Genomic DNA, 27,382 nt, shown 5'->3' on the forward strand with positions numbered 1-27,382 from the left:
CTACACTGGGATGTGGGATCTGGGAGAAACAGAGGGGGTGACTCAAGCAAGCAGACTTTTTGTAAATATATTAGTTTAGGTTTTTTATTCTTTTACTTCACTCACCATCACAGCCTGTTTTTTAATTACTTTGCGTAAACTACCAAGTTTTCTGGAACAGATGGTCTCAGAAAGTAATTTTCTAGGCAGGTTCTACTATCCTGTAATTTTCTAATCAGGAAGAATCATAGAATCACAGAATGGTTTGGGTTGGAAGGGACCTTAAAGACCATCTAGACCCAACCCCCCTGCCACGGGCAGGGACACCTTCCACTAGCCCAGGTTGCCCAAAGGCCCGTCCAACCTGGCCTTGAACCCTTCCAGGGAGGGGGCAGCCACAGCTTCTCTGGGCAACCTGTGCCAGTGTCTCACCACCCTCACAGGGAGGAATTTCTTCCTGATACCTAATCCAAATCTGTCCTCTTTCAGTTTAAAACTGTTACCCCTCATCCTATCCCTATAATTCCCGATAAAGAGTCCCTCCCCACCTTTCCTGTAGCCCCTTTCAGTACTGGAAGGCCGCTATAAGGTCTCTCTGGAGCCTTCTCTTCTCCAGGCTGAACACCCCCAACTCTCTCAGCCTGTCCTCACAGGGGAGGTGCTCCAGCCCCCTGATCATCTTTGTGGCCTCCTCTGGACCGGCTCGAGCAGGTCCGTGTCCTTCTGATGTTGGTGCCCCCAGAGCTGGACACAGCACGGCAGGGGGGTGTCTCATGAGAGCAGAGTAGAGGGGGAGAATCCCCTCCCTCGACCTGCTGGTCACACTTCTCTTGATGCAGCCCAGGACACGGTTGGCTTTCTGTGCTGGCTCACAGTCATTTTCCCTCCCCAAGCCCTCAGGGCTGCTCTCAATCCACTCTCTGCCCAGCCTGTATTTGTGCTTGGGATTGCCCCGACCCATGGGCAGGACCTTGCACTTGGCCTTGTTGAACTCCATGAGGTTTGCACAGTCCCACCTCTCCAGCCTGTCGAGGTCCCTCTGGATGGCACATCCCTTCCCTCCAGCCTGTCGACCACACCACACAGCTTGGTGTTGTTGGTAAACTTGTTGAGGGTGCACTCAATCCCAGAAAAAGGAGGAAAAAACCCTAGAACATGACTTAGACTAATGACCCTAACCAGCAACACTGACTGAACGTTGCCTGCTCCGAGGCAGTTTGGCGTGTGTGCACGCACACAGCTTGTGCCAGCACAGCACTCCTGGTCCCCAGCTACTGTGCCAAGCCTGGTACACACAAGTTATCTCACAGATTATTCCTATTCCCAACATTTTACAGTCTAACTGGCTCCCACTGCACTTAAAATATTCACACCGATCCTGGATATCTTTCCTGTCCCTGCTAGAGTCACCTTTGCTGCCCCACAGGTTTGTGTTTCAGGAGATTGAGCTGGCTTGGTCCAGGCTGGTTTCACACAAAGGTTATCAACTGTCTGGCTAACGAGAACTTCCCCTACAGGCACATCAGCAAGACTTGTTCATGGTGATCCCCCTTAGTTATACAGCGTGTGCGGTGCCAACACTGACTGTATTGCTGTGGTAGAGCCCCAAGCTCCGGTGGCACGGTAGGTACACGGTCGCTTGGCTGACCTACAGCTGCCATTTAAAAAAAAAAAAAAAGAGTATTTTCCATCTAAGGGAGCTGCTGACTGCCATTAGAGCCTCCATACAACCAGCACAGGAGGAGTTACACTTTACAAGCCTGCGTGGGTGTTCACTCCCCGCACATGATCAACTATGTTGTTGTTGGCAAGGCCAGATGCACCCCTCCCTGCCCCCCACGTGAACAGGGTACGTTAGTGCTGGATTTCAGCGTGACAGGAAGAATTCAAAGATCCATAAATCCTCACCCCTTTCTGCTTAACTGTCCCCATCTCAAGCAGTTGTTTAGCCATTTCTGCCAAATGCACTGCAAAATGGGAATGCATCGGTGATATCGCTCTCCCAGAACAGAGGTTTGTAGAGGCTAAATAAAAGCAAAGGGCTCTAATTCATCAAAATATTCTAATATTGCAGAGCTCCTCTGAGAGTGTCAGAGCTCAGCAGACGTGAAAGCTCATTGCAATTCAGAATGTAAAAGTTAAAGGGGCTGCTGTGAGAGAGTGGGGCCTGGAGACAGAAGCCAGGTAATCCTGAACTTCCCTTATCATAAATAAATTTTGTTTTAATCTGTACCGTGAGCCTGGCATGAGCGCAGTCTGCCCAGAAATCAGACAGCAATGCCAGGGAAACTGATTTCCCGGTACTCATGTGGAAAGGGAGAGTGTCTAATTTTCTCAGCCAACAGATACTGAGGAGCTGCGGGGCAGACAACTCTTATGAAAGAAAACAGGACAAAATAACAGTGACCGTCATGCTTCAGGGAGGGCTCCTTGAAGATGATTTTAGAGGCACCACTGGACTGGTTAAGTCCAGACTCAAGCCACTTCAATTACAAACGGTGAACTTGTGGCCAGATGGGGCATCGTTTTCTGAAACAGTCCTGGAAGACCAGGGTGCAATGTTGCCAGGGATAGAATAGCTCCGTGTAGGAGGCAGCAACCTTTCAAAGGTGATAAACCTCTGTATATGGATATGTATTGTCCAGATCAGGGGGTAAATATGCCAGTTATAAAAGCTGGCGTTGAAGGAAGCTGCCTCCCAGGGACAAGGCTTACCTCTCATCAGCTGGTCTGGGGTAGGAGATCTCAGGTCTGGCTGGGTTCAGAGCTGAGGGGGAGCCAGGAGCTATTGCTGCTCCCAGATGCTCCTCCTAGGATGCTCAAGCTCCCAGCCCCTGGGCTTCCGGGTGCTACTGAAAATCTGCTGTCCACTGGTTTTCTGTCTACCCATATTGCAGGTGGCTGAGCTGCAGAACCGAGCTGGAGACTGGGTAGCTGCTGGGACAACTGGCGACCTCCCCCTCCCGCTCTGTGATCCCTCAAAGAGCTTGAGTAATGCTGCTGGGGCTGCCCACCCTCAGCTCCCAGAGGCTTCAGGAAGGGCCATCGCCAGCACTTTAGCTCTTACCCACGTTAGCTGTGCTTGAAGGCTGCTCTTCTCACAAAGCTGTCTGCCTTTCATGGGGTAATGAAACAAACAGGTAATTTCATCAGCAATCTTGGTGAAACGAACCCACTCATTCAGCAGGGATAGGGACAGGGGGTTTTAGTCACTAAATTGCTTTCTCACCTATTGAGATGAATTCCTCCAAGCCAGCATTGCAGCAGATGAGTATGAATCTCAGACTCACTTTGTTCATCCCACAGATGAGCTAAGGTTAAACAGTAGGCTTTCACATAAAGGCACACCCGCACCTTTTTCTTTTTCTTCTCCTCTGCTAAACGGGCTTGAGAGCTAAGGTTAAACTCCTGGCAGTGTGCTTTGCCATCATAGCTGCTGGGCTCCTTCATGCTCAGCATCACTCTTCAGTGATATGCCTGTGTCAAAAGAAGACTCACACATGGAAATATTTATTAACATGTTTATTTGTTTATCTTCAAAGACAGCACATACATTCTATCTACTTGTAAGCATGTGGCAAATACAGAGATGCTATGAAGTTGTGCTGTCAAAGAAGACACAGTTTTGAAAAAAAAAAAATTGTCTTCATTCTCTTCTTCATAGGAGCTGTCTTCAGAAAGACCTGACTGACTCTCAGGACAAAGTCCTTGATGTACACCACTTCTGAAGGCTGATGAGTTCTCACCACATGTGTAATAGCCGAGTCTCACATAACTACATAAGACTTTAATCTATTTCTTGCATTTTTACAAGTATATTATTGTTTCTTCCAGTTACATTCTACTTTTTCCTAGCAGGAAACTAAAGTGTGGCTTTAGTAATATCTATCATCAATCTTATTTATTCCATCTATTTCTAGGTAATTATATATAGTATATTTCTTAGTCTATATTCGGATGGCCTATTTAGAGATGAATGGATTCCTTCCAGAATGGCAATGACCTTTCTGTGGCTCAAGCATTAATTTTCTAAATGGCTTCACAGGTGAAATACCTTATATATCATCATAATTAACAAGATATACCATATTAACGGTCAGAAAACATGCTTTTCATAATTATAAACAGAATCCTTTCTGAGGCACAACCTTCCCCTCTACTATGAATTGTTAGTCAATACCATCTGATACGTCCACAGTGAAACCTTCTAAAACCCTATTAAAAAAGCAGTCTTAATTGCCAGTCTCATGTACCTTAGGCACCCGCAAGATGTACATTTTAGAGACATCAATATTACACTTCAGAACTACTCAGCGATTCATCTGCTATAATATGTTTGACAAGCCTTTGTTTTGAAACAGCCAACTGGCATTATAGGCTAAATTGATTTACCTGCTTTCCTAACTTCATTAAAGTCAACTATGCCTATAATTTCTCAGAGCACAGAAAAACTTGCAACTGCAATTCATATTCTCTCATGAGTCCTCCTTTCTGATTGCAAAGTCTTAAGGGTCAGGGGATTAGAGGCTTTCTGGAAAAACTTGGAGGAACGATTGCAATGATAATGAACCAGGCAGAGTGGAAAATAATTCTGTTCCATATGAGGAGCTTCTTAAAGAAATTAGAGCATGTCTCACGTAAAGAGACAAAGTACAAAAGTTCCATTATACTAATTTGAGCTCTGATCTCAGCAGATCTTACGAGCAGGACTATGTCTGGCAAAAGATCACCGAAGAAAAGCGATATTGGAAGAAGCATTGGTAATTCAGTAAGTGGTGATTTTTCTTCTAAAGAAATACCGCGCTGATACTGCAGCCAAGCACCAGTGTGCACTGTGCTGTCGGCTGGGTCACGCGAGGTGCTGCACCGAGGCCTGCCCGTGACCCACAGAGCTCTCACTGCTTCTAACAGCTGAGAGGTTTATTCCAGGATCCTGTCTAAAGCCTAACACACGGAGCAACATTCTGCCTAACCTCTTTGCCCCATTAATTGAAGGGGAAAGTAGAGCCTTCATTTTCCCGCTGAAAAAGTCTGCAAGGAGCAGAACGACGCCTGCATCCTGCCAGGCAGATAGTTACTTGTCAGACAAATCGTTACTGGGATGGGAAGCAGGTATATTTAGCTCAATAAACATAATTTTCTCCTGAAGCTTCCTGACTCGGAAGAACACAATTTGCATTTACATTATTATAAGATGATAAAAGTCCCCTTATTTTTATTAAAAGCTTTATGACTAGAAAGTGTCATTAAAAAGTATGGGAGAGCTAATGCTCCAGAGGATTAATTTGTGACCATTTTTTTACAAGCATACAAAAGTTATCACTTAGTAACAAGCGCAGATTGGCAAAAAATAGTGATGATCATGGATGCTATTTAATATAACTGCATAAGAACTTTTGGGACACATACACAGAACGTTCACTTACTGCAGAAATGTATGTGGGGTTCAAAACCCTTAAGAATTTACAAACTTGCCCTTGAAAAATGGATAATCATATTTTCTAGAATGTCGGCTTGGTTCATGTTGTTTTATATATTTTCCTTTACTATGAAGGATAAATCCAAATACGCCATTTATTTTGACAATATTCTGAGAAAAGAAATTCCAACCATCTAAAAATAGCAACCTCTCACAAGCAGTCCAGCTATACTTATCAGGATTAGAAGAGTTTGCAGGTTAATGTGATTTTGAGGTGTTTGCAAAATTGTGCTGTTTTTATAATGTCTTTTGTATTTCATATCAATAGCATTAAAATATAAGGGGCAAACTGGATACTGTTATTGTTTATATTTAATTTATGATCCTATTTCTCTTCCTGGTTTTCATAAAATGTTTACCTCTCTTTAACACTCAGAGATTTCTATGCTTATGTGTGTGCATAACTGCATGTAGGAACATTTTTATACAACTTTTCAGCCTTGTAAAAACATTCTAAATGAATGTTGCTCTAATAAGCTTGGTGTTCAGACAATAAAGACCTCTAAGTAAAAGAATAAAATTATTGAGGTATTTGTATTTACATTGCATGTACTCAGCATCTTGATCAAAAATGACCTGATAAGAGCTAGTTAATGATACATTTTTACCATACCTTAAGAGGGAGAAATCCTATTGCCACATGTCGAACTGTTACTCAGATTGCAATCCTGAAGAAAACCAGTGAATTATTACTATGGCAAAAGCCATTCCTTCCTCAAAGACTGTCATAAAAACTGATTACAGGTCTAATGGACCTTGCTTCAAACTCTGAATCTGGAAACCTTCGTTTAAAGAAAGGAACAGTTGACTGTTGGGATTCACAAAGCTTTGTTTATGTAGTTTGAAAGAACATGTTTCTAATACATGAAATTGTGAAAGCTCAGCAATTTTCCTAAATAAAATTCAAAGGTTCCAAATCCTATTTTTAAATATCTTTTGCAAAGTGATAACTGTCATCTTCTGTCCTCTATCTCTTCTTTGGGCCAACAGTGTGGACTGTGAAGACCACAGAAGTCAAACCGCTGTGGGTCATGTGGGGAACCCCCTGTCGAGAATTTCATCAGCTCAAAATGGGAGACAATTCTCCACACACACTCCGAAATCAGTGCTTCAGGTTATTTATCAAAAAGAACCTAGGCAGAATTTTAGTTTACCTGGTTGTGTGAATAAACACAAGCTTTGCTAAAAGGGGAATTTTGGGTTCAGTTTTGAAAATGTGACATACAGGTATTCTACTAGACGCACTTTCATTGTTAAATATAGTTGTTTCAGCTGTGCCTATAGATTGATGTTGCACTTGAGACTGTCAATGGCATTTCAAATGCTTTGATTGTACAGGCTTTCAACAGTTTCATGAGTGTGCTCAACCAGATTTTAAACAAATTTAATTGTGTTTTGGGTCCAACCTGTGTTATAGATTAGATCAAAACTGCACCATAGTGTGCTGCCCAGGCGGGATCTATTCAAGTTACACTTGAACCACAACTGTTAAGCGTAGATGCTAAAATCACTGACAGCCCTAGGAATAAGGCATCAACCTGTAGTTTATTTTTTCTGAAAGGGACAATAAACTGGGGTTTATAGAAAGCTCTCCAGACACATTTAGAACCTGATCTTACAAGGTATCGAGCATCTTGGGTTCCCATTCAGCAGGCATAAAGGATGTTTAACATCTTAACAGGAGGATCTTGACACTTTGGAAGACAATAAGCATTAGGAACACAAAATGCAAACTTTCTATTCTGTACTACTTTTTTTCTTTTGTATTTATTTCAATGACACCAGCTATTTTTGCTAAAAACATGTTACACACATTGAAACCACACTTCAGTCATGAAAGAACTTAGAGCTCTCAGATATTTATACTGCAACACTGTGCTCCCATTTAAATGACAGAATTCCTACTGAAATTCCTACTTTGTTGCATGAATCTTCAAGAATCTTCCTGTACTCATTATACATCTATCAGCTTCTCTGTAAGTAAGCAGGCATTCTCTATAATGAAAAACAGAAAAAAAAATGTTGTGAGTTTATATATATATACTTTGATATCTACATGTTTTATATTTGGGTTCAGCATCTTGATAGATTTTTCTCTATCTCAAAGGCTTATTTCTATAAATTAAAAGCAATTACATGATCAAAGGCAATTAAAATCTAAAACTGGGAAAACAAGAAAAATATCACAGAATCACAGAATTACAGAGTCATCTAGGTTGGAAAGGACTTTGAAGATCATCTAGTCCAACCATTAACCTCACACTGACAGTTCCCAACTACACCAGATCCCTCAGCGCTATGTCGACCCGACTCTTAAACACCTCCAGGGATGGGGACTCCACCACCTCCCTGGGCAGCCCATTCCAACGCCCAACAACCCCTTCTGGAAAGAAATACTTCCTCATATCCAGTCTAAACCTTCCCTGGCACAACTTGAGGCCATTCCCTCTTGTCTTATCGCTCATTACTTGGTTAAAGAGACTCATCCCCCCTCTCTGCACCCTCCTTTCAGGGAGTTGTAGAGGGCAATGAGGTCTCCCCTCAGCCTCCTCTTCTCCAGACTAAACCCCCCCAGTTCCCTCAGCCGCTCCCCATCACACCTGTGCTCCAGACCCTGCACCAGCTTTGTTGCCCTTCTCTGGACATGCTCGAGTAATTCAATGTCCTTTTTGTAGTGAGGGGCCCAAAACTGAACCCAGTAATCGAGGTGCGGCCTCACCAGTGCCGAGTACAGGGGTAAGATCCCTTCCCTGTCCCTGCTGGCCACGCTATTTCTGATACAAGCCAGGATGCCATTGGCCTTCTTGGCACCTGGGCACACTGCTGGCTCATGTTCAGGTGGCTGTCAATCAACACCCCCAGGTCCCTCTCTGACTGGCAGCTCTCCAGCCATCTCCAAATATTGTCAGTTGGACAAAGTAAAACAGAGATGGTGTGCAATTGCCTGTCAGAATCAGGTTAAATTTTGATACCAATGACATTTTTGCAAAAATCAGCATATTGGTATAAAGACTATGGATTAAGAGCAAATACTGTACCAGGAAGGAGCTAGAGCTGGTGTCTTTGGAAGAGGTTCACAAGGGCTTTGAACCACTTGTTTCTATATCAAGTTCTGTTATTAAAAAAAAAAAAAAAAAGTGCATTAGTGCTTTAGACTTACAATGTTCTAAAAGAGATTAGAAAGTTTATCTGAAAAACACGTAATACGGTAAAAAGTGACCAGAGGAGGAAATCTAAGACAATGCAGAGGTGAGCCACATAAGATATAATCCTAACAATGCTGAACTGACAGGGATTTCTGTTCTTATTTCTTGCACTCCTGTGCAGCAGTTCTCAAACAGGCCGATTTTGCGGGATAGGTCCAGGTGGGACCAGTTGGGGACCCAGTTTGGGAGAAGATGATGGCAAAGACAGTACTAAAAGATGGCAGGCAGTAAGAAGACTATCCAGGGGAAGAAGTGAGCAGTGCAGAAAGCAAGAGCAGGGTGAGGAAGTTGGACAAGTAAGGCTGCCACCTCCCAGTGGGGTCCTCCTAATGGGACGTGATCAAAAGAGCAGGTGGCTGGGAGGCAATGGCTTAACTCTGCTGCTTTTGGCAGCCACACGCTTCCTTTGCTCCCGTGATCTGTGATGCTCAGCCTCACTCCTTCCTTGCTCCATTTCCTCACTGAACTCCCACCTCCTAGCTGCACTTTCTGCTCTGTTCCCAGTGACTCCCTCCCTCTGCCTAGTTACAACCACACCATCCCTGGGGGATTGTTTCCTATTTTGGGAACTACTGATCTGGTTCACCTCCTCAAATGAAGAAAGTGCACATCTATCTAGTCCATCCCTGACATCTATTTGTGAAATCTATTCTCAAAGGCTTCTGATGAAGGCCATTTCACAACATCCCTAATCTCTCTGTTCCAGTGCTTCACAATCTTATAGCTCAGTTTCTTTCCTAATACTTAAGATAAATATTTATTGCAAATTAAGCTGATTTTTTTTTCTTTGGTAAACAGGAAGAGCAAAGGAACACCGTTCTCTTTTATAATAACTCCTTACAGCCCGAGAGGCTATTTTCCTTCCTCTAATCTGCTCTTTTTGAGGCTAAGCAAATGGAGTCTCTTCACTATTCGAAAGGAGCTCATGTTTTCTAACCTCTGTATAATCCTTGGCTGGATCCTCCTCAATTTGTCACTACCTCTTTGCACTGTGATGCCTAAAACTGGACTCTGTCTTTCAGTCACAGCAATACCAATAGTGCTTATATAAGTGTCCAAATTTAATTCATGTCTGTAATAAATACATGAATCCAGTTCTGGTGGAGATGAAAAATAATGTTCAAAGCAGTGTCTCTGCTGGTACGATGTCTGGAACAGATGTAAACTACTGGACCACTCAAGACTCAATAAAATGTATGTTTTGCCATATCATAGGCTTTTATTAGGTATAATTGGTAACTAGGACTTCATTCATAGTTGTATGCGAGTAAGAATAGGATAAGTAAACCTATGAAGAATATCTGAGAATTAGCATACGTTACCAGATGAAGCATGTATGAGGGCAACATTAGCAGTTTGCTCTGTATTCAACAATGTAGTTATTCCAGGTAACATTTTCTGAAACCAGGCCTAAAGTACATCAATGGAAATCCCTTTACTAGCAGACTATGTCCAGAAAAAAATTTAATAAAATTTAATAAAACCTAATTGAATACAAGGGGCTCTGCTCACAGCTGCACAGTCTATAACTTCTCAGTTTGGTTTAGGAACTCCAACACTGTGAAGCAGCTGAGAGCCTCACGCAGTTCAGAAGTGCTAACTGGGGTTCTGAACTACATTGCCCCAATCCAGCTAGCCCAGTGTAGCATTATTGGTCTTTACAGTGGAAGCTCATTGTCGAAAAAGTGGTGCAAGACAGGTGGGTGACTCAAGCCCAAGACGTGACTAGCTATATATAGTAACATACATATTTGCAAGTAAATACAGATAAAAGTGTGTCTCTGACAGTATGTATCTTACATACAGTGACACATGCAAAAAATGGTGGGGATGTGTGGGGAATGACAGTATAAATTGCTTTTCTCATGCACCTTTTGGCCTTTTGCCTTCACACTTGGACACCAAGCTATTATTGTCTGATTAACATTTCTACCCTCCCAGCAAATATGAAGCATATCAAGGATAACTGATGGAATACTGAACCATAAATGTTTTCTTGGCATTTGTTTGGCCTGTGCTATTTGGGAACAATAAAAGCATCTCATGTTCATAATGATAATACATATATACCACCACAGATCACACCATCAAGCATTCTCCTTCTATCTTACTGTGTTGCACAAAATGCAGAGATAAACATCAATATGTATTAATAGTATGTAAATATAATTAATCATAATAGGATGTTCCTGACATATTATCACTGCTGTTGATAAAATATAATTAAAATTGTCTGGTCGAATCTTCAGTGAGCTAGAATTGGCATCTCTGTTCTTGCTGATTACATGTGTCTATCTAAAGATCGTTACACTTCTAAAAATCTTATTATTTCACTATGTTCCTGGGAGAAAGCTAAGCAGAGCTGCTTGTCCTTTACACAATATAATTAGTGAAAAGTCATACAAAAGAATGAAAGCCACACCTACAAAGACTGAAGCCAAAATGATCGCTAACTCCAGAGAGGACAGGAATTTTAGGCACCATTCTCTCAAAAGATTATAAAGAAAATGAAACAGGCAACACCTGTGTTCCTGAGCTTGTATGGGAAAGCATTCAAATTCAAGTTTTGCATTGTTCAGAGACTGTTGGGACTTTATTAAACAAGAACTCCACTGAAAAGCTCCATGAACTGATGAAGAATCATAAGAGGACTATTGTTCTGGGGAGTTGAAACTACTTTGAAAAAAGAAAGGCAATATCTTGAGGAGATGACAAAAGTAAGAATGAGAGTAGCATGCAGAAGGTGACCCAGGAACTATTTTTTACTGGCTCTTCCAACAAAAGAATGAGGTAGGATATATTGAAAGTGGGAGGTTGGAGACAAAGGGGTTCTTTGTGCATTGCCAGCTGATCCTTGGAACTCCCAGCTGCAGGATGCTGAGGATGCCCTAATTTTCTGCAGGCTCAAGAACTGATATGGCAGACAAATAGAAGAAAAGCCCGTACCCTCTCCTACTCTTCCACTATAGCTAACTTGCTTAAGTGGCACAAAATCCTACAATACAACACCTCAAACAAAGGACAGCAACAGTGCTGTTATGTTTTTACATGTATTTAGGTACACATATGCAAACAAGATCATATTTGCAACTGCTGTTAATGTGAGTGAACTCTTACTATATTGTACATACAAAAGTAGTAATATAAGGCAATGCAGTGTTTTTGTTACATGTATTTCCCTTTAGTACAATTAATTTCACATATTCAGACTCACTACTAGCCAAATCTGTATTTTTGTCATAAAAGGGAGAGAGAAAGCAAGACTACTTCACTATATTCTTTATACTCTCCCCATGATTTGGCAGGGTGTGCTAGACTAACATGTTGGCGTAATGTGGATGATGAGATATAACCCATTATTGTAATTTTAAAATTACTTGCATTTTTAAAGGTCATGCAGCTGTTTTCAGTTATATAATCTGTAGAATGATGTAATGGAGTACGAATAAAGATACAGCCATCAACATGCATGTCCCACACTTGTAAAAGATCTTCCTACTTTTTTTCTGTCTTGATAAATGAAAATGGATGCAATGCTTTTTTAAAAGTAGATTGGGCCTACATGTTTAGCCATGTATCCTGACTAGGTTCACTTGGAATGGAGGCAGTTGTACTTGGAGGTTTTATGAATATAAAGATTAATGAATTTGTACAATTTGGGCATGCAAAGCATTTTTATCAGGCATATTCCATTTAGAATAAGCAGTAAACCATATATAAGGGTTGTGTCAAAGTTTACTGAATAGGGCCCTTGGTAGCTAATGCAACATTTCTCCAACAAATCAAAGGTATTGTTCTATGCTCACATGAATATACAGTAGCCATTACCTTAAATTTAAAACTCACTGTGAGCAGCAAACACACTGTGGGGATATGAAGGCCATATTGTATCAGTGGAGTCTGCAGAGATTTTCTTCATATGGCTTTGCCTGGTTGAAATATATGTTGCAGTTGAAAGCTAAAGGGATTACTTTTGAATAGTCATCACAAAGGTTGATTATATTCGTATATCATTTAGCTGGACCCTGCAGGCTATTATTCCATTAGCTGTGCTGGCCCTGCACTGTCAAAAAGTTGATCATATAATGTAAAAAGGTTACATGCTCTGTTAAGGTATGTGAAGTAACTTGAAACAGTAATCTTTTAAGAGCACTACAGCTTTATACTTGAAGGTAGATTGCATTTAAAATAAATATCCCCAAACTGGAATAAATACAATAAACCTACCTCTGTTTTCTATTTTTCCTACTTTGAACAGGCCATATATGATTTGAGTAAGCTAATTGTACCAGGTAAGAGACTGGCTAGAGAGTATTTTTTTCAACCTCAGATCCAAAGAACTATACCTCAAAATATCTGTGTCTTTACATGAAACGCCTACTGAAATTATGTTTCTGGCGAAAAAGATTTGCTGATTATGTTTCCCTTGCACATACAAATACACACACATTTTCTTTCAGTGCTTAATAAAATGGATCTTCAGACGGTTCCATTATGTGGATGCCTTAATATTATTTTATGCTAAAACATGGACAGCGCATTAGATTGAAAGCATCTTACTGTTCCACAAGGCAGAGTAATCATGGACTATCCCTAGATAGCAAATGCTCCCATTGGGGAAACAATACCAACAACACAGGCTAATGAATCACAGTAGTTATTAATCATGGGCATTTGTAAGAGCCGCATATAATGGAGATGAACTCTCAAGATTAGAAAGGTTAGAAGGTGGGATGAAGAAAAGGACAGGACATCATCCAGTTGCATTTTAGAATAAGTTTATGGATGAGTATTTGCTCGAATACAATTGTGCCTATGCTTGCTTCAGTCTTTCTAAGCAGGCAGAAAAAGAAACAATTTAGTCAGCTCAGTTCATGTGGCTTTCAGATCCTTGTAGGACAATTTGGCAAAAATAAATAAATAAATGCACACATACAAGACCCTTAGGGCTTATGGCCTAGTTAGAAATGAGACACTGCTTCTTTTATTAGACAAAGTTGTTTAATTTAGATTGTAAAAGCGAGAGTTGGTTCTCTATCCGTATGCTGTATATATTATTCAGGGCAATGAATGAGTCTTTATGAGTACAAATGGGAGTCTTTAATGAACTACAGCAAACATTTGAGCAGGTAGGTTTCTCTGAATAAGGACTTCACAGATGGGTAAGTTTATGAATGAGAAGCAGAATTTATTTTATATGCTTTTAAAGAGCCTACTCAGACTATGGCACTACAAGGGAAGTGCAAGATTTTTCTGGTTTGGATGAGAAAACTTAATAGGAATATGAATTTTTCCCTGCCTAATAACGTCCATTGTTTACTTATTTATATTCAACACTCCTCAGACAAGTTAATCTTCCTCTCTCACTTAGTTTGGGCATGGCCAGACATTTGTACAACAATGGAAATCTCTCTTGATCTTACATTTTTCAGTTCCATTCATTGTGAAAATACACTAGTCTGAGACAATATAGTATAGCAACATCTTTTGCACAAACCATTTGTTCAATATCAACTTTAAATAACAGCTCTGTCAGGTAGGATTGTTGACTGTAGGTAGGAAAAAGGGGTTTTCTCAAGGCCAAAATATGACACTGTGTCTTTTGTGTATCTGGAAGTTAGAGATCACAAAAATTCTACACAAATTTTGGTGACAGAAAAATCAACTTTGAAAAACAGTCATCAAGAATCACAGAATCGTCTAGGTTGGAAAAGACCTTGAAGATCATCCAGTCCAACCATTAACCTAACATTAACAGTTCCCAACTACACCAGATCCCTCAGCGCTGTGTCAACCCGACTCTTCAACCCCTCCAGGGATGGGGACTCCACCACCTCCCTGGGCAGCCCATTCCAACACCCAACAACCCCTTCTGTAAAGAAATGCTTCCTAATATCTAGTCTAAACCTTCCCTGGTGCAACTTGAGGCCATTCCCTCTTGTCCTATCGCTTGTTACTTGGTTAAAGAGACTCATCCCCAATCACTTCAAACATGAAGAAACCTAAATAAAACAGCAGCCAGTTTTTAGTTTATAGTTTTACCTTTACTGTCAACAAATTTTACATGAAATCCAAACTATTAATTCAAAGTTTCAATACAGCCTCTCATCTCTGGCTCTACTCCAACCCAAGGTAGGGAGAAATTAAGGAAACAATGTTTCCAATTCGGTACCCTGAAACTTTCTCACTTGAAGGCAAAGTTCTCCAGCAACACAAAGTAGGCTGAGCATCTGCCCAGATGGTTAATCAAGGTTTCCACAATGCAAAGGAGAATTCCCAGAAGGGTTCCTTTTCCTTCACCCCCCACCCAGATGCAGAATAAAGATCACAACTGGAACCTACTTGCTCTGTCCTAAAGATAGGACAAGCCCCAGGGGAAGTTCCAGAGAAAGCAAAGCTCTGAGCAAAGGGGGGCTGCTCGCTCTTGTGGTAGAAGCCAGACTTACCCTTGCCTACCCTGAAGATTTGGTGAGGGCAGAACATACAAGCACTATAAAAACGCTTCCACTATTTCTGTGTCTGCTGAGAACCATGAGTCACCACTAAAGATTGAGTCCAAAAGCTACTTAGAAATCATTATGAAAGGAAATCCTTATCTTGTTCACAGCACTGGCATTTTATAGTCCTGGAGAACTTTTGCCAGCATATTTCAAGATATTCCTATAGGCTTTTACAAAAATGTGTATATCAATGATATATGCACAGAAGTTTTTAACACACATCTTTAGAGTTAGGAATGAAATCTAATCTCATTGTAAAGGGCAAAGAAGCAGTAAATGGACCAATGTTTCAGACAACATAATGATCATAACAGAAGCAGCACATTTGTTCCCAATTTGTGTGCAGAATCCTCATCACTACATTCATTTTAAAGCAAAGCAAAGTATATCAGGTGCTCAGTAAATAATTACAATACAGTAGATGTGAAAACACAGATTTCAGGCATAGCGATGATTCTAAGACCCATTCATACCCAAATCAGTACAATGAAAAATTCTTGCTGTCTTCCCCCAAATCACTACAGTCCTCTCTTATAAAACTTTTAAATACTCTGCTTGAGAGCCTACTTTATGCACTTACTATGCAACCTTCTTCCATGGCTACACATAAAACCTCATACCTTATCCTTTACTCGTATAGACGTACTGCATTAAGTCTGTTAAGTACTTGTTATAAAGGCACAATTAAAACCTGCAAGATGGGATAGCAGAATAGTTCATAACTGCATTTTGTAAACACCATCTTCTACCCATTGAGTAGAACATGTCACTGAACAGAGGAGCTCAGTATTTAAATCACTGGGTAGCATGCGATATTTATTTCTGAATAGGCAGCTTGATGTGTCTTCGAAGGATCTGGCTATCAGACAGTGTTTAGCACCCCTTTTCCTGAAATTCAGGTCCCTCAAAGGTGTCCCAAAAGGAGGGAAAGCTGGAAAGCTCGGATTACTTAAACACCTCCTCTTGCTTAATTATATGCCATTAACATACTGAGGTTTAAATATAGTATCACACTGCTTGATTAGAAGCATCTCTGATTTTAGTTATTTTTATCTCTGTATTTTGAAATGAGTGCTCTACATAATTTTGTTGAGAATTTCTTGTTCTGCAGATCTCATTCTTTATGTTCTGGTTTGGCTCTGCTTTTTTCTGGCCTCTAAAGGCTTACCTACTCTTCTATAATTATATGTAAGAGTACTCCTTCATGGTTGAGAATTCTTTATTTCAGCATCTCCAGTGACTACCCTGCCTGGTGGCTCACAAACTGTTTATCATCTGAGGCCTCTGTAATGCAGCATTTTTGCCTGGGAAACTGTCTTCCAAGAACTCAGCCAAAGGTATCTTCTGGGTACAGAAACTGAAGCCAGTGAAGCAGAGAAAATCCAGCAATGCATCTGCTACAAAAAAAAAGGATGCCAGGGAGATTTTTTTTTCTCCTTATCTGACTTTAGCTTTACATCTTCTAATGCATCTTAGGCATGAGTGCATCCTCTCTGGCTAAGGAGATGTAGGGGAAGCATCTGGAAGATTATGTTCTTTAAAAAGAAGATACAGAATCCCTTATGGAAGTATCAGTTTTCTTGTGACTGAGGTTTTCTGGGGAGAATATCGTTCTCTGTAGCAGCTAAAGTCCTCCACTAGGACTGATGTGAAGCGCTCCTACTTCTCTCTTAAATAACAACAAAATACAGCTGCTGGAAATTAAGGTCCTGGTTTATGCAGGGTCCTTGAATTCACATGTGGATATAATGCTATGTGAGATACCTCTCCCACAGACACTTTGGAGAAGCTTCTTTGTCTCAGGTTTCCTTGCTGATTTTACCAACAGAGTGAGATCAGACCTACTTCCCTTCACCAGGCATTGGGAACAATACATTTGCTGGTCAGAGCAACACTGAGTGTTGGGTTTCTCCCTATTAGTTTTTGGATTTATGGCCACGTTCTTCCAGACAACATGGGACAACTTGAAAGGCCACTACTTGTCTTCTTCCATCTTTACAGATAAGTAGAGAACTCCAGCTTTCAGGCCAGTCATCCGCTTCTTTTGATGAGAAATAGATTCACATGAAAAAAAGATTACACTGAAAAATGGAAATGGATTTTCTGTTTTATTAGCAGTCAGCATAAGACTTGTGAGCTACTTTAGAGAGTTATAGAACTACAGAGACTTCTAAGAACATGCCAGTAGAAGCTAGAATTTAAAAATAAATGCTTTGGCTAGTCGGGGCCCAATCCTCAAGCGATGCAACCAATGCAGCTTCACTGAAGACAGCATGGTTATGTCAGCTTTGCCAGATTGCTTCAAAACAGGACTTTTTAGAAAATATTTGACTTCAATAATTTTAAATTCACTTTGAATTATGCCATACCAATCACATTGTTTTGCTCTAGGAACAGCAGAGCTTAGAATCATCTATCAGGCAAACAAATGTCTTCATAAAGTAAAAGATGTCATCCTGCCACTTCACTCCTCAACTGCAGTGAAAAGGCTGGGATGAGAACCACCAGCAGATACTCCCAGTGTGGCAGAGACTGAATGAGGCTGAAGGGAGGCATGGACTTCTAGGCCTGAGGGAAGAAGAGCAGCGACCAGGTGATCTGGTTTCTTTTGGACCTTTCCCCCAGCCATGATGCAAAGGGGGAAAAGGAAACAGGGTTATTTCTGCATTGCTGCCATAGGTTAGACTGTTAAGGGAAGGTTTGACTCTCAGTTCTGTCCCTCACAAAGGCAGCAGTGGAAGTGGAGGCAGACACCATTTCAGTTACAGCTGCTGCCAGTTTGAAATGCCTTCCTAAGATGTGGTAAATCATGCAAAGTCACCAGCTGAGAAATAAGGAAAGAATTTTTTCCCAGGGCATAAATCTGAGAGGGATTCTGGCAGGTTTTTGTTTTTTGGGGTTTTTTTTAAACCATTCTCACAATCCAGGAAACCTGATTTGAAATTAACATAGGTTTGAAAAATATCACAATTTCCCCAAATTCACAGAGTGCATGTGGAACTTAAGATGATTTCAGCTATCTAAATCTGCTACAGACCTGGGGGCTCCTTGACTGTGCCATCATCCCCTTCATGGTAGGAAGTGAGAGTCTCTTTGGAAGCTAGGTAAATTCCGAGCATTAGGTAGAAGACTCTGGGTAACAGTAATTTGATAGTTTAACACGAGACTCGACTCAGATGAATGTTTGGTGCTTTGACAGGAAAGCAGGTCTTCCCAATAAAAACAATAGATGTGCAGCTTCCTGCTTAAAATCCGTGTTGGAATCTGTATGTTCTGATCAAATCACGTTCTAACCTCATCACAAAGCTCACAAGGTATAATAGACAAAATTTCTTGCTATAAATTATAATACGACACCCCTGCTTGGAAGTTTTAGTCTTCAAGCAAAGCCTTGTTCCATCAGAAGGAATATTTCACAGACACGAATCTTGAAGACTGCCCTTCTTCCAATAGCAGAGCCCTGGTTTGATCCTTCTGTGCAAATTCATTTATTAGGCGTAAAACTAGAAACTGTACTTTGGCTTCTTCTGGGTTCTGTTTAGATTACAAACCAACAAAGAAGAATATTTATAATATGAAAGAATAAAAATGCCAACCTTTTGCAGAGGGTTTATTTGAGCTGAGCATTGGTTTGTGGTGAACTCGGCAGACTGTGCTAGAGCAGCGCCAGGCCAGCGCACTCAGTAACACGAACAACCGTATCCTTTACGCGCATCTTCGGTGATCACATAAATTCAGCGTGCACAAAGGGAGCACGGTGGGTCACATGCAAGCCTGTCAGGCAGATGGCAGCGGGCTAACAGTCCTGGAAAGGTTTACTTGCCTGACTGCAAATCTCTCTGGTGAACTGCTTGCTGTGGCTCTATTTAATTCTTAATCTTTCCTTCTCTGTTTAATTCCTAGCTGCTTTAGAGACCTGTTGTAACACAGCAGTTAAAAAAAATATTCACATGTACTGTCGGGCCTCCCCAAAGAGCACTAACTTGACACGTAGGCCATGACAGCTGGGCTTGGACTACTAAGAAATCTAATCCAGGGTTTCCATCATCTCAGTTGTTGCCTTTCTTTCATTACAGTTTGACTCAGCCCCTAATGGATTCAGCTTTATAAAATCAGAAAAAGAGGAAAAGAAAGCAATTTATTCATGTTTCACTAGAGCTCACAGAAGACATGAAATTTCTCTAAAAATGCAAATTATTTTGTGCCACACAAGTGAGACTGGGCAGCTAAAGCTCTTAGAGGAAGGCTCTTTCCCAGGGCTAATGTTTTTATACCCAGTGATTGAATAAATCGATCCCTTTATTATCACATCTCTTTTACTTTCTTTTTTCTTCAGAATAATGTAACCAAAGGTACCAAAGTGCCCTTTTTAATTCTAAGAAAATTGATTATGCGTGTTAATTTTGTTTTTAATCCCAGACATATCAAAATAAACACCATAGACATGTGTAGAAGAAATCAATATCTCTTAAGCATCAAGTTGGTAAAAACAAGGATTTAGTAAGAATCCAAGATGTAAAAGACTAATGTACAAACTAAGCCCTTATTTATGTAATGTGCCTTTATACAAGCTCAATATAAACCTGAAAGAAACTATTTCAGAAGAGCAGAAATGGTTTACTTGCACTGCATCAAAAATGACCCCATAAGACCTCCTTTACTGAGATAGCCCAGATATTTAATGTGAACATATGTTTTTAAAGGATTTCTTGTCTTATGTCCAGTCATTCTTGTTAATTCATGGGACAGCATACTGCAGATGTGCTCTTTTTTATGTTACATAAAGCAAAAATTACATTTAACAACTGTAAGGTTGGTCATAAAAAATAAATAAAAATAGACTCTTAAAAGCTGGGAAATCACAAAGTGAAGCTATCAGTCATTCTTATTGAGAAGGGTGAGGACAATGTGAAATAAAACTTGCACATCTATGAACAGACATTCCTAAAATGCCAGCACTTGGCTGTTATTTCACGTTCTCTATAGGTTGCTTTCATCGGCCCAGTATTTCTTCCTTTAGGGTAAGCTGCAGTGCACGTTTTCAGTAGATGCCCTTTCTAGTCACTGGCTTCAATTTTAATAGTAATCAAATTAAATATTTTGAACCTATCTGCAAGTTTGTTTGAAAGAATAGAAAACAAAGTCAGTGTTAGATTTTGTGTGTTCTACTGGATGGGTTAAAACATATTTGTTTTAACAGTACTATTCTTCATTAATGTAATTGTTTAATATGCAAATAAAATAACTTTCACAATTATTAGTTTTCTAATACTAATCTAAATCTAAGTATTAATTGTGCACCTTATTGATATGTACACCAATCATACCAGATATGTACACCAATCATACCATTATTATTGGTATTTAATTCTGTATGGTTTTACTCCTTCCAGAGAGCAGATGAGATGAGCAATGCCTCTTCAAAAAAGGAATATTCTCCTCTATTTTTTACTGACACTAAAGATCTTCATCCTGCATACATCATTTGTAGCCAAGTGCTATTCTCCCCAAAACCTCTTCTTAAGTTGACATAAGATGGCATATTCAAAGACTTGCTACAAGGAATTTCTAATTAGAAGCTACTCTCAGAGATTTGGTACAGTATAAATTCAAGCCAAGACATGGAACCAAAGTGGCTTGTGAGGCAGTGAGATCAGATTTCCTTTTATCAACACATAGAGGACAGACAGGACAGTTGTTCCTTTGGACCACTCATCGCCATTTGACGCTACCAAAATTGCTGTCTCACCTCAACAAGATGGATGGAGTACATGATAAGTCAAACGGTCAGTTTGAAACTTTCCCAAAAGTGGGCACTTCTGGAGTAACACAATCCCAGCACCAGCTCTCTTACTTGGGAAGTTCCACAAGGATTTAGTCTAAATTTAGTTCTTTGTAACACCTGGGTACAGCCGTGAAGGGGAAAGATCAGATTAGATGGTACCAAATGCCAGCAACATGCAAGTGACTTGCACAGACCAAGAGACTTTGATTTGAAGTACAACGGAGTCTCTCATTTTGGTATGTTATTTATGTTCTTCATAATGTTACCTGATTCAGATGAGAACGACTACATCATGGAGGCACATCTGCATGTTAGCTAAATCACTTCTGAATTTTGGTCAGTCTTTCTTACTATTCATTATTCTAGGTGTCTAAGTGAAATTCAGAAAGCGGAATCATTCTGTGGTCTTCTAAGAGATTGCTAGTTTAGAGATCACTAAGTAAATTCACCTATATTAAAAGTATAGACTTCTCAAATACACATATTTTTGATATATTTACATTCACATTCTTGTTTGTAATGGCAAAAAAGCTTCACAATTAATAATTATATGAAAGGGCAAGTTTAGTATGAAATTGGTTTTTCTATTTTATAGGAAAAACTTGTCACAGAGAGCAATATTTATAACTAAGTTCCCTGGGAGCCTTTAAGTAATGCTGTAACAAAACAGAGTCTTTTATTATAACTTACTCTGAAGTTTAATTACACACACACATACACACACAAAGGATTTACAAATAAATAAAGACTACAGCTACTGGCATTTTAAAAGTAGTTTTAGTAGAGAAGCTTGAACTATGAAATGTAAGAGATTTACTTTGAAGACAACTAAATTTATTAAGACAATGTTAATTAATTATTTTGCACATAGTAAGTTTGCTAAGGAAATATCTATTCAGCGAAAGTAAGGGTAAATAAACAACTTAAAGTGAGCTGCATCACTGCCAAATCAGCGGTTCAGGTCTGGACTGAATCCTGACTTTCAAACATCATAAGTCTCTTCATTAACCACTGTGGGGATTGGTAGTAAGTGGTTGTAATTTTAATAATCTGAACTGAATTCTTCCATTAATGACAACTGAAACCTGGTGATTCTAATGAAATATTTTTTGTATAGCTAGATATTTCTGTAAAATGTTAGTCAAGGTCTTTACCTCACACTTAAGTCACCAAGAGAAAGAAAAATCTTAAAACTACATTTGTATTCCATCTCTCCCCAACTATACTAAGATTATGGTTGAACCTCACTTCTAAAGACGTTATATTAAAAAAAGAAAAAGAGAGGGCAAGAGAAATGAAAAACACTAACTAGATCCTCAATAGTCTTAAAACTGACCATAAGCTATCTTGAATATAAGGGAGCTATGAAGGGAATCATAACTCTCCCAAAACTCAATCACTGAATCAAGGAGCATCAAGGAGTGCCTGAGAATCTCGATTTTTCAGTTTTTCAGTTTACAAGCTTGAATCAATACCCTCTGAATTTTTAGGATCATAGTCCTACTGTAGCAGTCACATAACATAATTTTGTTCATTGAAGTATTAAGTCCTACCTTAGCAGAAGTCCCTAATGTTTTATTTTCAGGGTTTCTTCAAAACTTCACTACTATTAGTTCCTGACCTAAACCTACCAATGAGCCTGTTCGTAAAAAAAAAAAAAAAGTCTGTTCTTGTGTCAACATTTTCCTTTAATTTAAAACGTCTTCTAACTTGGTGTTTATTCATCTGTGTATGTGTATGCACTCTGCTAACTGTGGTGGGATTTGGAACATGCACTAAGTATTTCATTGCAGGCAGAGCTTACACCAGCAAGCTTAAAAGAATATCTGCCTGGATTTTTCTCTTTTTTTTTTTTTTAATTTTGCATTATGATGCTACTTAACTAACTTGACAGCAAAGAGGCCTTACACCTGCAGTCAAGGCCTTAATACAAAAAGGTTATATAATAATCAGTCTAAGGTTACATTTTTACCTACATACTTTTTGTGCATTGTTCTTTTAAGTGTAGGTCTTGACTGTGTAAATAAAGTAAACAGAAAAGCCATCAAGCTTAGGACTCTGTAAAGTAAAAGATTAAAATTAAGCTGTTGAAAAAAAGGATATGAATTTTTCACTCTTTAATTTTTTTCAAACATTAAACAAATCATGACATCTTAATTCAAGCATACATCATACGCTCGTGAGAAAATGTAATTTGGCAAAAATGTAATATGCCAGCTTTAAAGATAACTTTGAAAAGCTCACTCAACATACCACAGAGCACACACCACATCTTCTGACATTTCCAAAACAATTTAGCAACCCTAGAACCTTTCAGGATTTCTTCACAAACAGAAGATCAGCCAAAAAAAAGAGCCACAAAGGATCACAAATTGAATTTTTCATTTCATTAGAATCCCTGCCCCGCCTTTTTGGGTGATCAGACAAAACTGTTAGAAGATACAAATCTTTCCTTCTTTGAGTGCTGATGCTTTCTATTGTTTCACTATATTTATGCATTCCAAATTCTTTCTCTTTCTCCTTTTCTCTCAAGTACCCAAAGACTTCTATGATAGCTTCACCGAAGCTTCACCGGTAGCTATTCCCTCCATCTGTTTTCCCAAAGAGGTTCAATTTTTTCCTTCATTGACTAATGCAGTGTTATTTGCCTTAGTCATCACACAACTTAATGTCTCTTGGGGAGCAAGCTGCTTCTTCCACTCCCAATTTGATTAGGATGTTATCTCTAAATTCAAATAATGACATTTTGCTATCAAGCCAAACTTAATCTCTGATTATTTAACCAGCGCTGTGAGAAAAGAACTAGGAGTGAAGTCCCTGTGAGGAAAGAAATGCAGGGAAAAGATGTAAGAAAACCCTGAAGACAGCAAAAATATGAAGAGAAGGATGAAGGAGGAAAGAGTGGAAATGGTCATGAACTATACAGCAATTTTTTTCAAATGACTGATGAGTAAGATAATACAGTGAAGAAACAAAGTTTAGTTACCACATCAGGTTGTATTTTGATACTGATTACTGTGGAAGCTTCCCCTGGACTTTTCAACATGCAAGAGGATGGTACAGATGTCTCTAACATATAGCTCTTAATTAAAAGCCAAATCAGGGCCTCTGTAGTTTGACACATCTGTCAGAAATTCCCTTGGATAGCACAGGAGAACATAGCTGTTTTGCAATCACTCTGTATCCTGCTCATTTGCCACTGACACAGAAACTTGCTCACTGCTGCAACCCAAGACCATCAATCTGACACCCTCACTGCACCTACAAACAGCTGATGACTACCCGTTTTCACACTGACCTCCAGTGTTAACTTTCACAATGCCAAGATACTGGAGACAATTTTCTAAAACAGAAGAGCTGAAAGATTTCAGGGTACGGGCATAAAAATACAACTTAGTTCATTGCTGTATTTATGAGGACCACATAAAGATAACAGAGCACAGATTTCAGCTACCACACCTCCACAGATTGCATTGTTTTCCTATTTCTATTTGTGTCCTTGCAATAAAATAGTGGGAAAAAATCATAACTGCATGCTTCTTTTTAAATTTTTTCCAGACCCTCCCCCCAAAGAGTTAAAAGAGGACTCAAGGAATAAAAGATAACAGCAGAAAGGTGAAATGTGTTCTTGAGATGGTAGTCACTAAAGAAGACTTCCAGCAGATATCTACATTAAATCTCTATTTTCTAGGAACAGTCCCAAATTGAAACACCATTGGAGGAGGATTAGAACAAATGGAGAAATGAAGCGGGCAAGAAAGTGGTATTTGCCCAAGAGGTTTCAAGGACACGTACTTAGGCATTGCTTAAATCAGCCTCAATACCAGAATAATATGAAGTATTACAGAAGAATACAGAAGAATAACAAGACATTAATTAAAACCAAGAATGTTCCATGGGAGGAGAGACCAGTAAAAATCTGACTTCCATACTAGGGAAATTAACTGCAACACTAATAAAGGATACAACGATAGATAAGTGAATTAAAATCTTATAATGAGGGAAAGAAATCAAAATAGCTTTTGTAGAGGTCTCATGAGATTATTGTTCTTTTGAGGAATGCATGAGGATCTGGATGAATATTATCTGGTTGATTAGATTCCCAGAATGCTTCAGATAATTTCTCTGGATTAATAACTAGTTAAAGGTGGGAAATAAAGGCAAGAATAGATGGATTGATTTTTGCTATGAAGACAGATCAGTAGTGAATTCAACAGGGATCTAAGGCAGGATTTGTACAGTTAAACATTTAAAAAAAAGGAACACAAAATGTTAGTGAACAGCAAAGTGACAGAATCTACTGATGATACAAAATTACACAGGGCAATCAAAATCAAAACTTTAAAGAACTTCAAAAAGATTTTGTGACTGGGCAATAAAGCATCAGATAAAATTCAGTGTTGATAAATGCAAATTAATGCACAGGTGGAAAAGTCTTTTATGCACAGGGAGATTGCAAGCTTCAGCTTGATAGAAAGATGACTGATAGATATAAAGAGATGTATGTATTTTCATGAGCGCCACGAAGAAAAGGAGTGAGAAATGATAACTCACTATTTCTCCTGGTGCAAAAGTTGAGGGGCAACAACTAAAACTGCAAAACAATGGGCTAAGGACAGATTTAAGGAAGCTATATTTTAGCTGTGAAATTCAATGAGGTGCCTTGGCTGCCAAAGTTATGCAACAGTTAGAAAAGCACTGGACAAGTTCTTGGACAAGTACTATTTAGGAAATAGGAAAGCCTATTAAATATAGTGGGAATTACATTCAACTTGATTGCAGGCTGCTGAAGATGTGGAGAGAATGCCAGACAGAAGTATTGCTTCTAAATTTATTGTTCTATTTTTCCTTCTCTATTAGCCACTGCTAGACAGATACCAGACTAGACAGGCCTTTGATCTGCCTTACTACAGTAATTTTTTCAGTATATCATGTTACTATTAGAAAAGCATGATCTCTAACCATGGAGATTAGAGAAGGGTTAACATAAAAAACCTACATAGGAACTCTTCCAATTGTTCCCTGTATGAAAGCAGACTTAACTTACCTCTGCTAAACACTATGCCAGGGTTTTCATCACTCCGTTTTGTATTTTTGGCCACTACTACTCATTCTATTAAACTTGACATTTTCTGAGCATTAACGCCTACTTGGCTTCCATTCAAAAGCTACTAAGAAATGATGTTTTGTGAGCACTGATCTTTCCAAGATATTGAATTATTATTTTTACTTGCAAAAATAACATTAATTCTGCCTGTCATGCTAATGTAAAGGCATTCAGACTATTTTTCTACAGTTTTTATCCACAATAGAGCATAACAGCATTGTCACAGAAAGACTGGACATTGAACTGTTATCCCAACACTTTACCCAAGAGCTAGATCCCTTGCTCCATATTGAAATTGGGGGCACACTACTAGTTACTAAAAATCCCAACCCAAGCACTGATATTTAAAAACAGAAGCACCATTTCCTAGAGCAAGTACAGTTTACAGGCTAGTCTTCAGCTTGCAGCAGACCTGTGGGAGGATAGTTTTTATAAATAAAATATTTGTGAAAAGTGTAGTCACAGCATTTTTATGAAGTCCAAAAAAAAGATATCAAAGGGCATTGTTGCATGTGTTGAGGAACAAGTCTGCATTTTTTTTTTTCCCTGAACTATACTTCTATACCATGCCCAGAAAAAAAAAAAAAAATTAAGATAGTTTAAAATACAGTGCAGGACACATTGTTTAAAAACTAGTGATATTTCTTCTGTGTACGCATGGAATTAATTTTACCTGCTGAATTAGTTATGGTTGTTACCATTATTACCTATTTTGCATTTGACTGAGGATACATTCTGAAATCACTGCTTATGCCCTAACTCTGTTTTTCAGTGAAAGAGTGAAAGGCTAGGGCAAAGGTTGAGAAAAACTTAGAAACGAGGCAAAATCACCCTAAAATTTGGTGAACTCCTGTGCTGTCCAGGCCTTCACACACACACACAGGCTTTTACTGAGGCTCCCTCATTCCTGGCAGAGTGACCTAAAGCAGTTGTGGCAGGACCATGGAGACTGACGATGGGTAAAGAAGTCCACAGGAAAATGAATAAAGCTCTTGTCTGTATCACCTTTTAACAGAGTCTCTGGCAACAGCTGGAAAGTTGACAATATGCACCTATCTTCTTGCTTTCAATTGTTATATATCTCTTGTCCTCTTCTGTGAGGGACTTTGATCCACTAAGGAAGCATTGGTCTATGAGGCCATGGGAAGTAGTCCCCAGAATAGTGTTCTTAATTGAAATGTTATTATGAAGACTGCACAGTAGTTTGCAACATGTCTTGAGGCTTGACAACACTACACCGTTCAAATAACTCGGGAACCACCTTGACTTCCCATTTATGTGGGATAAGCCCAATTCCTAAGTGTTTATCGTGGAAGTGGAGAGGAC

The 27,382-nt window shown here is 39.4% G+C and overlaps 1 protein-coding gene across 1 annotated transcript in view; it reads right to left on the bottom strand.

Annotated features, from left to right (window-relative positions):
- Positions 1–6,271: 6,271 nt before the first annotated feature.
- The window catches only part of TTC29 (tetratricopeptide repeat domain 29), a 231,702-nt gene continuing 210,591 nt past the window's right edge, over positions 6,272–27,382 (bottom strand). The window contains exons 11-12 of the mRNA XM_074821508.1: positions 8,497–8,570; positions 6,272–7,453 (exon numbers count right to left, since the gene is read on the bottom strand). Coding sequence (XP_074677609.1) covers positions 8,533–8,570 — 38 coding nt within the window. The 3' untranslated portion in view covers positions 6,272–7,453; positions 8,497–8,532. The remainder of the gene's footprint in view (positions 7,454–8,496; positions 8,571–27,382) is intronic.

Source organism: Strix aluco, chromosome 4, assembly GCF_031877795.1.
Source record: "Strix aluco isolate bStrAlu1 chromosome 4, bStrAlu1.hap1, whole genome shotgun sequence".
Taxonomy (NCBI): domain Eukaryota; kingdom Metazoa; phylum Chordata; class Aves; order Strigiformes; family Strigidae; genus Strix; species Strix aluco.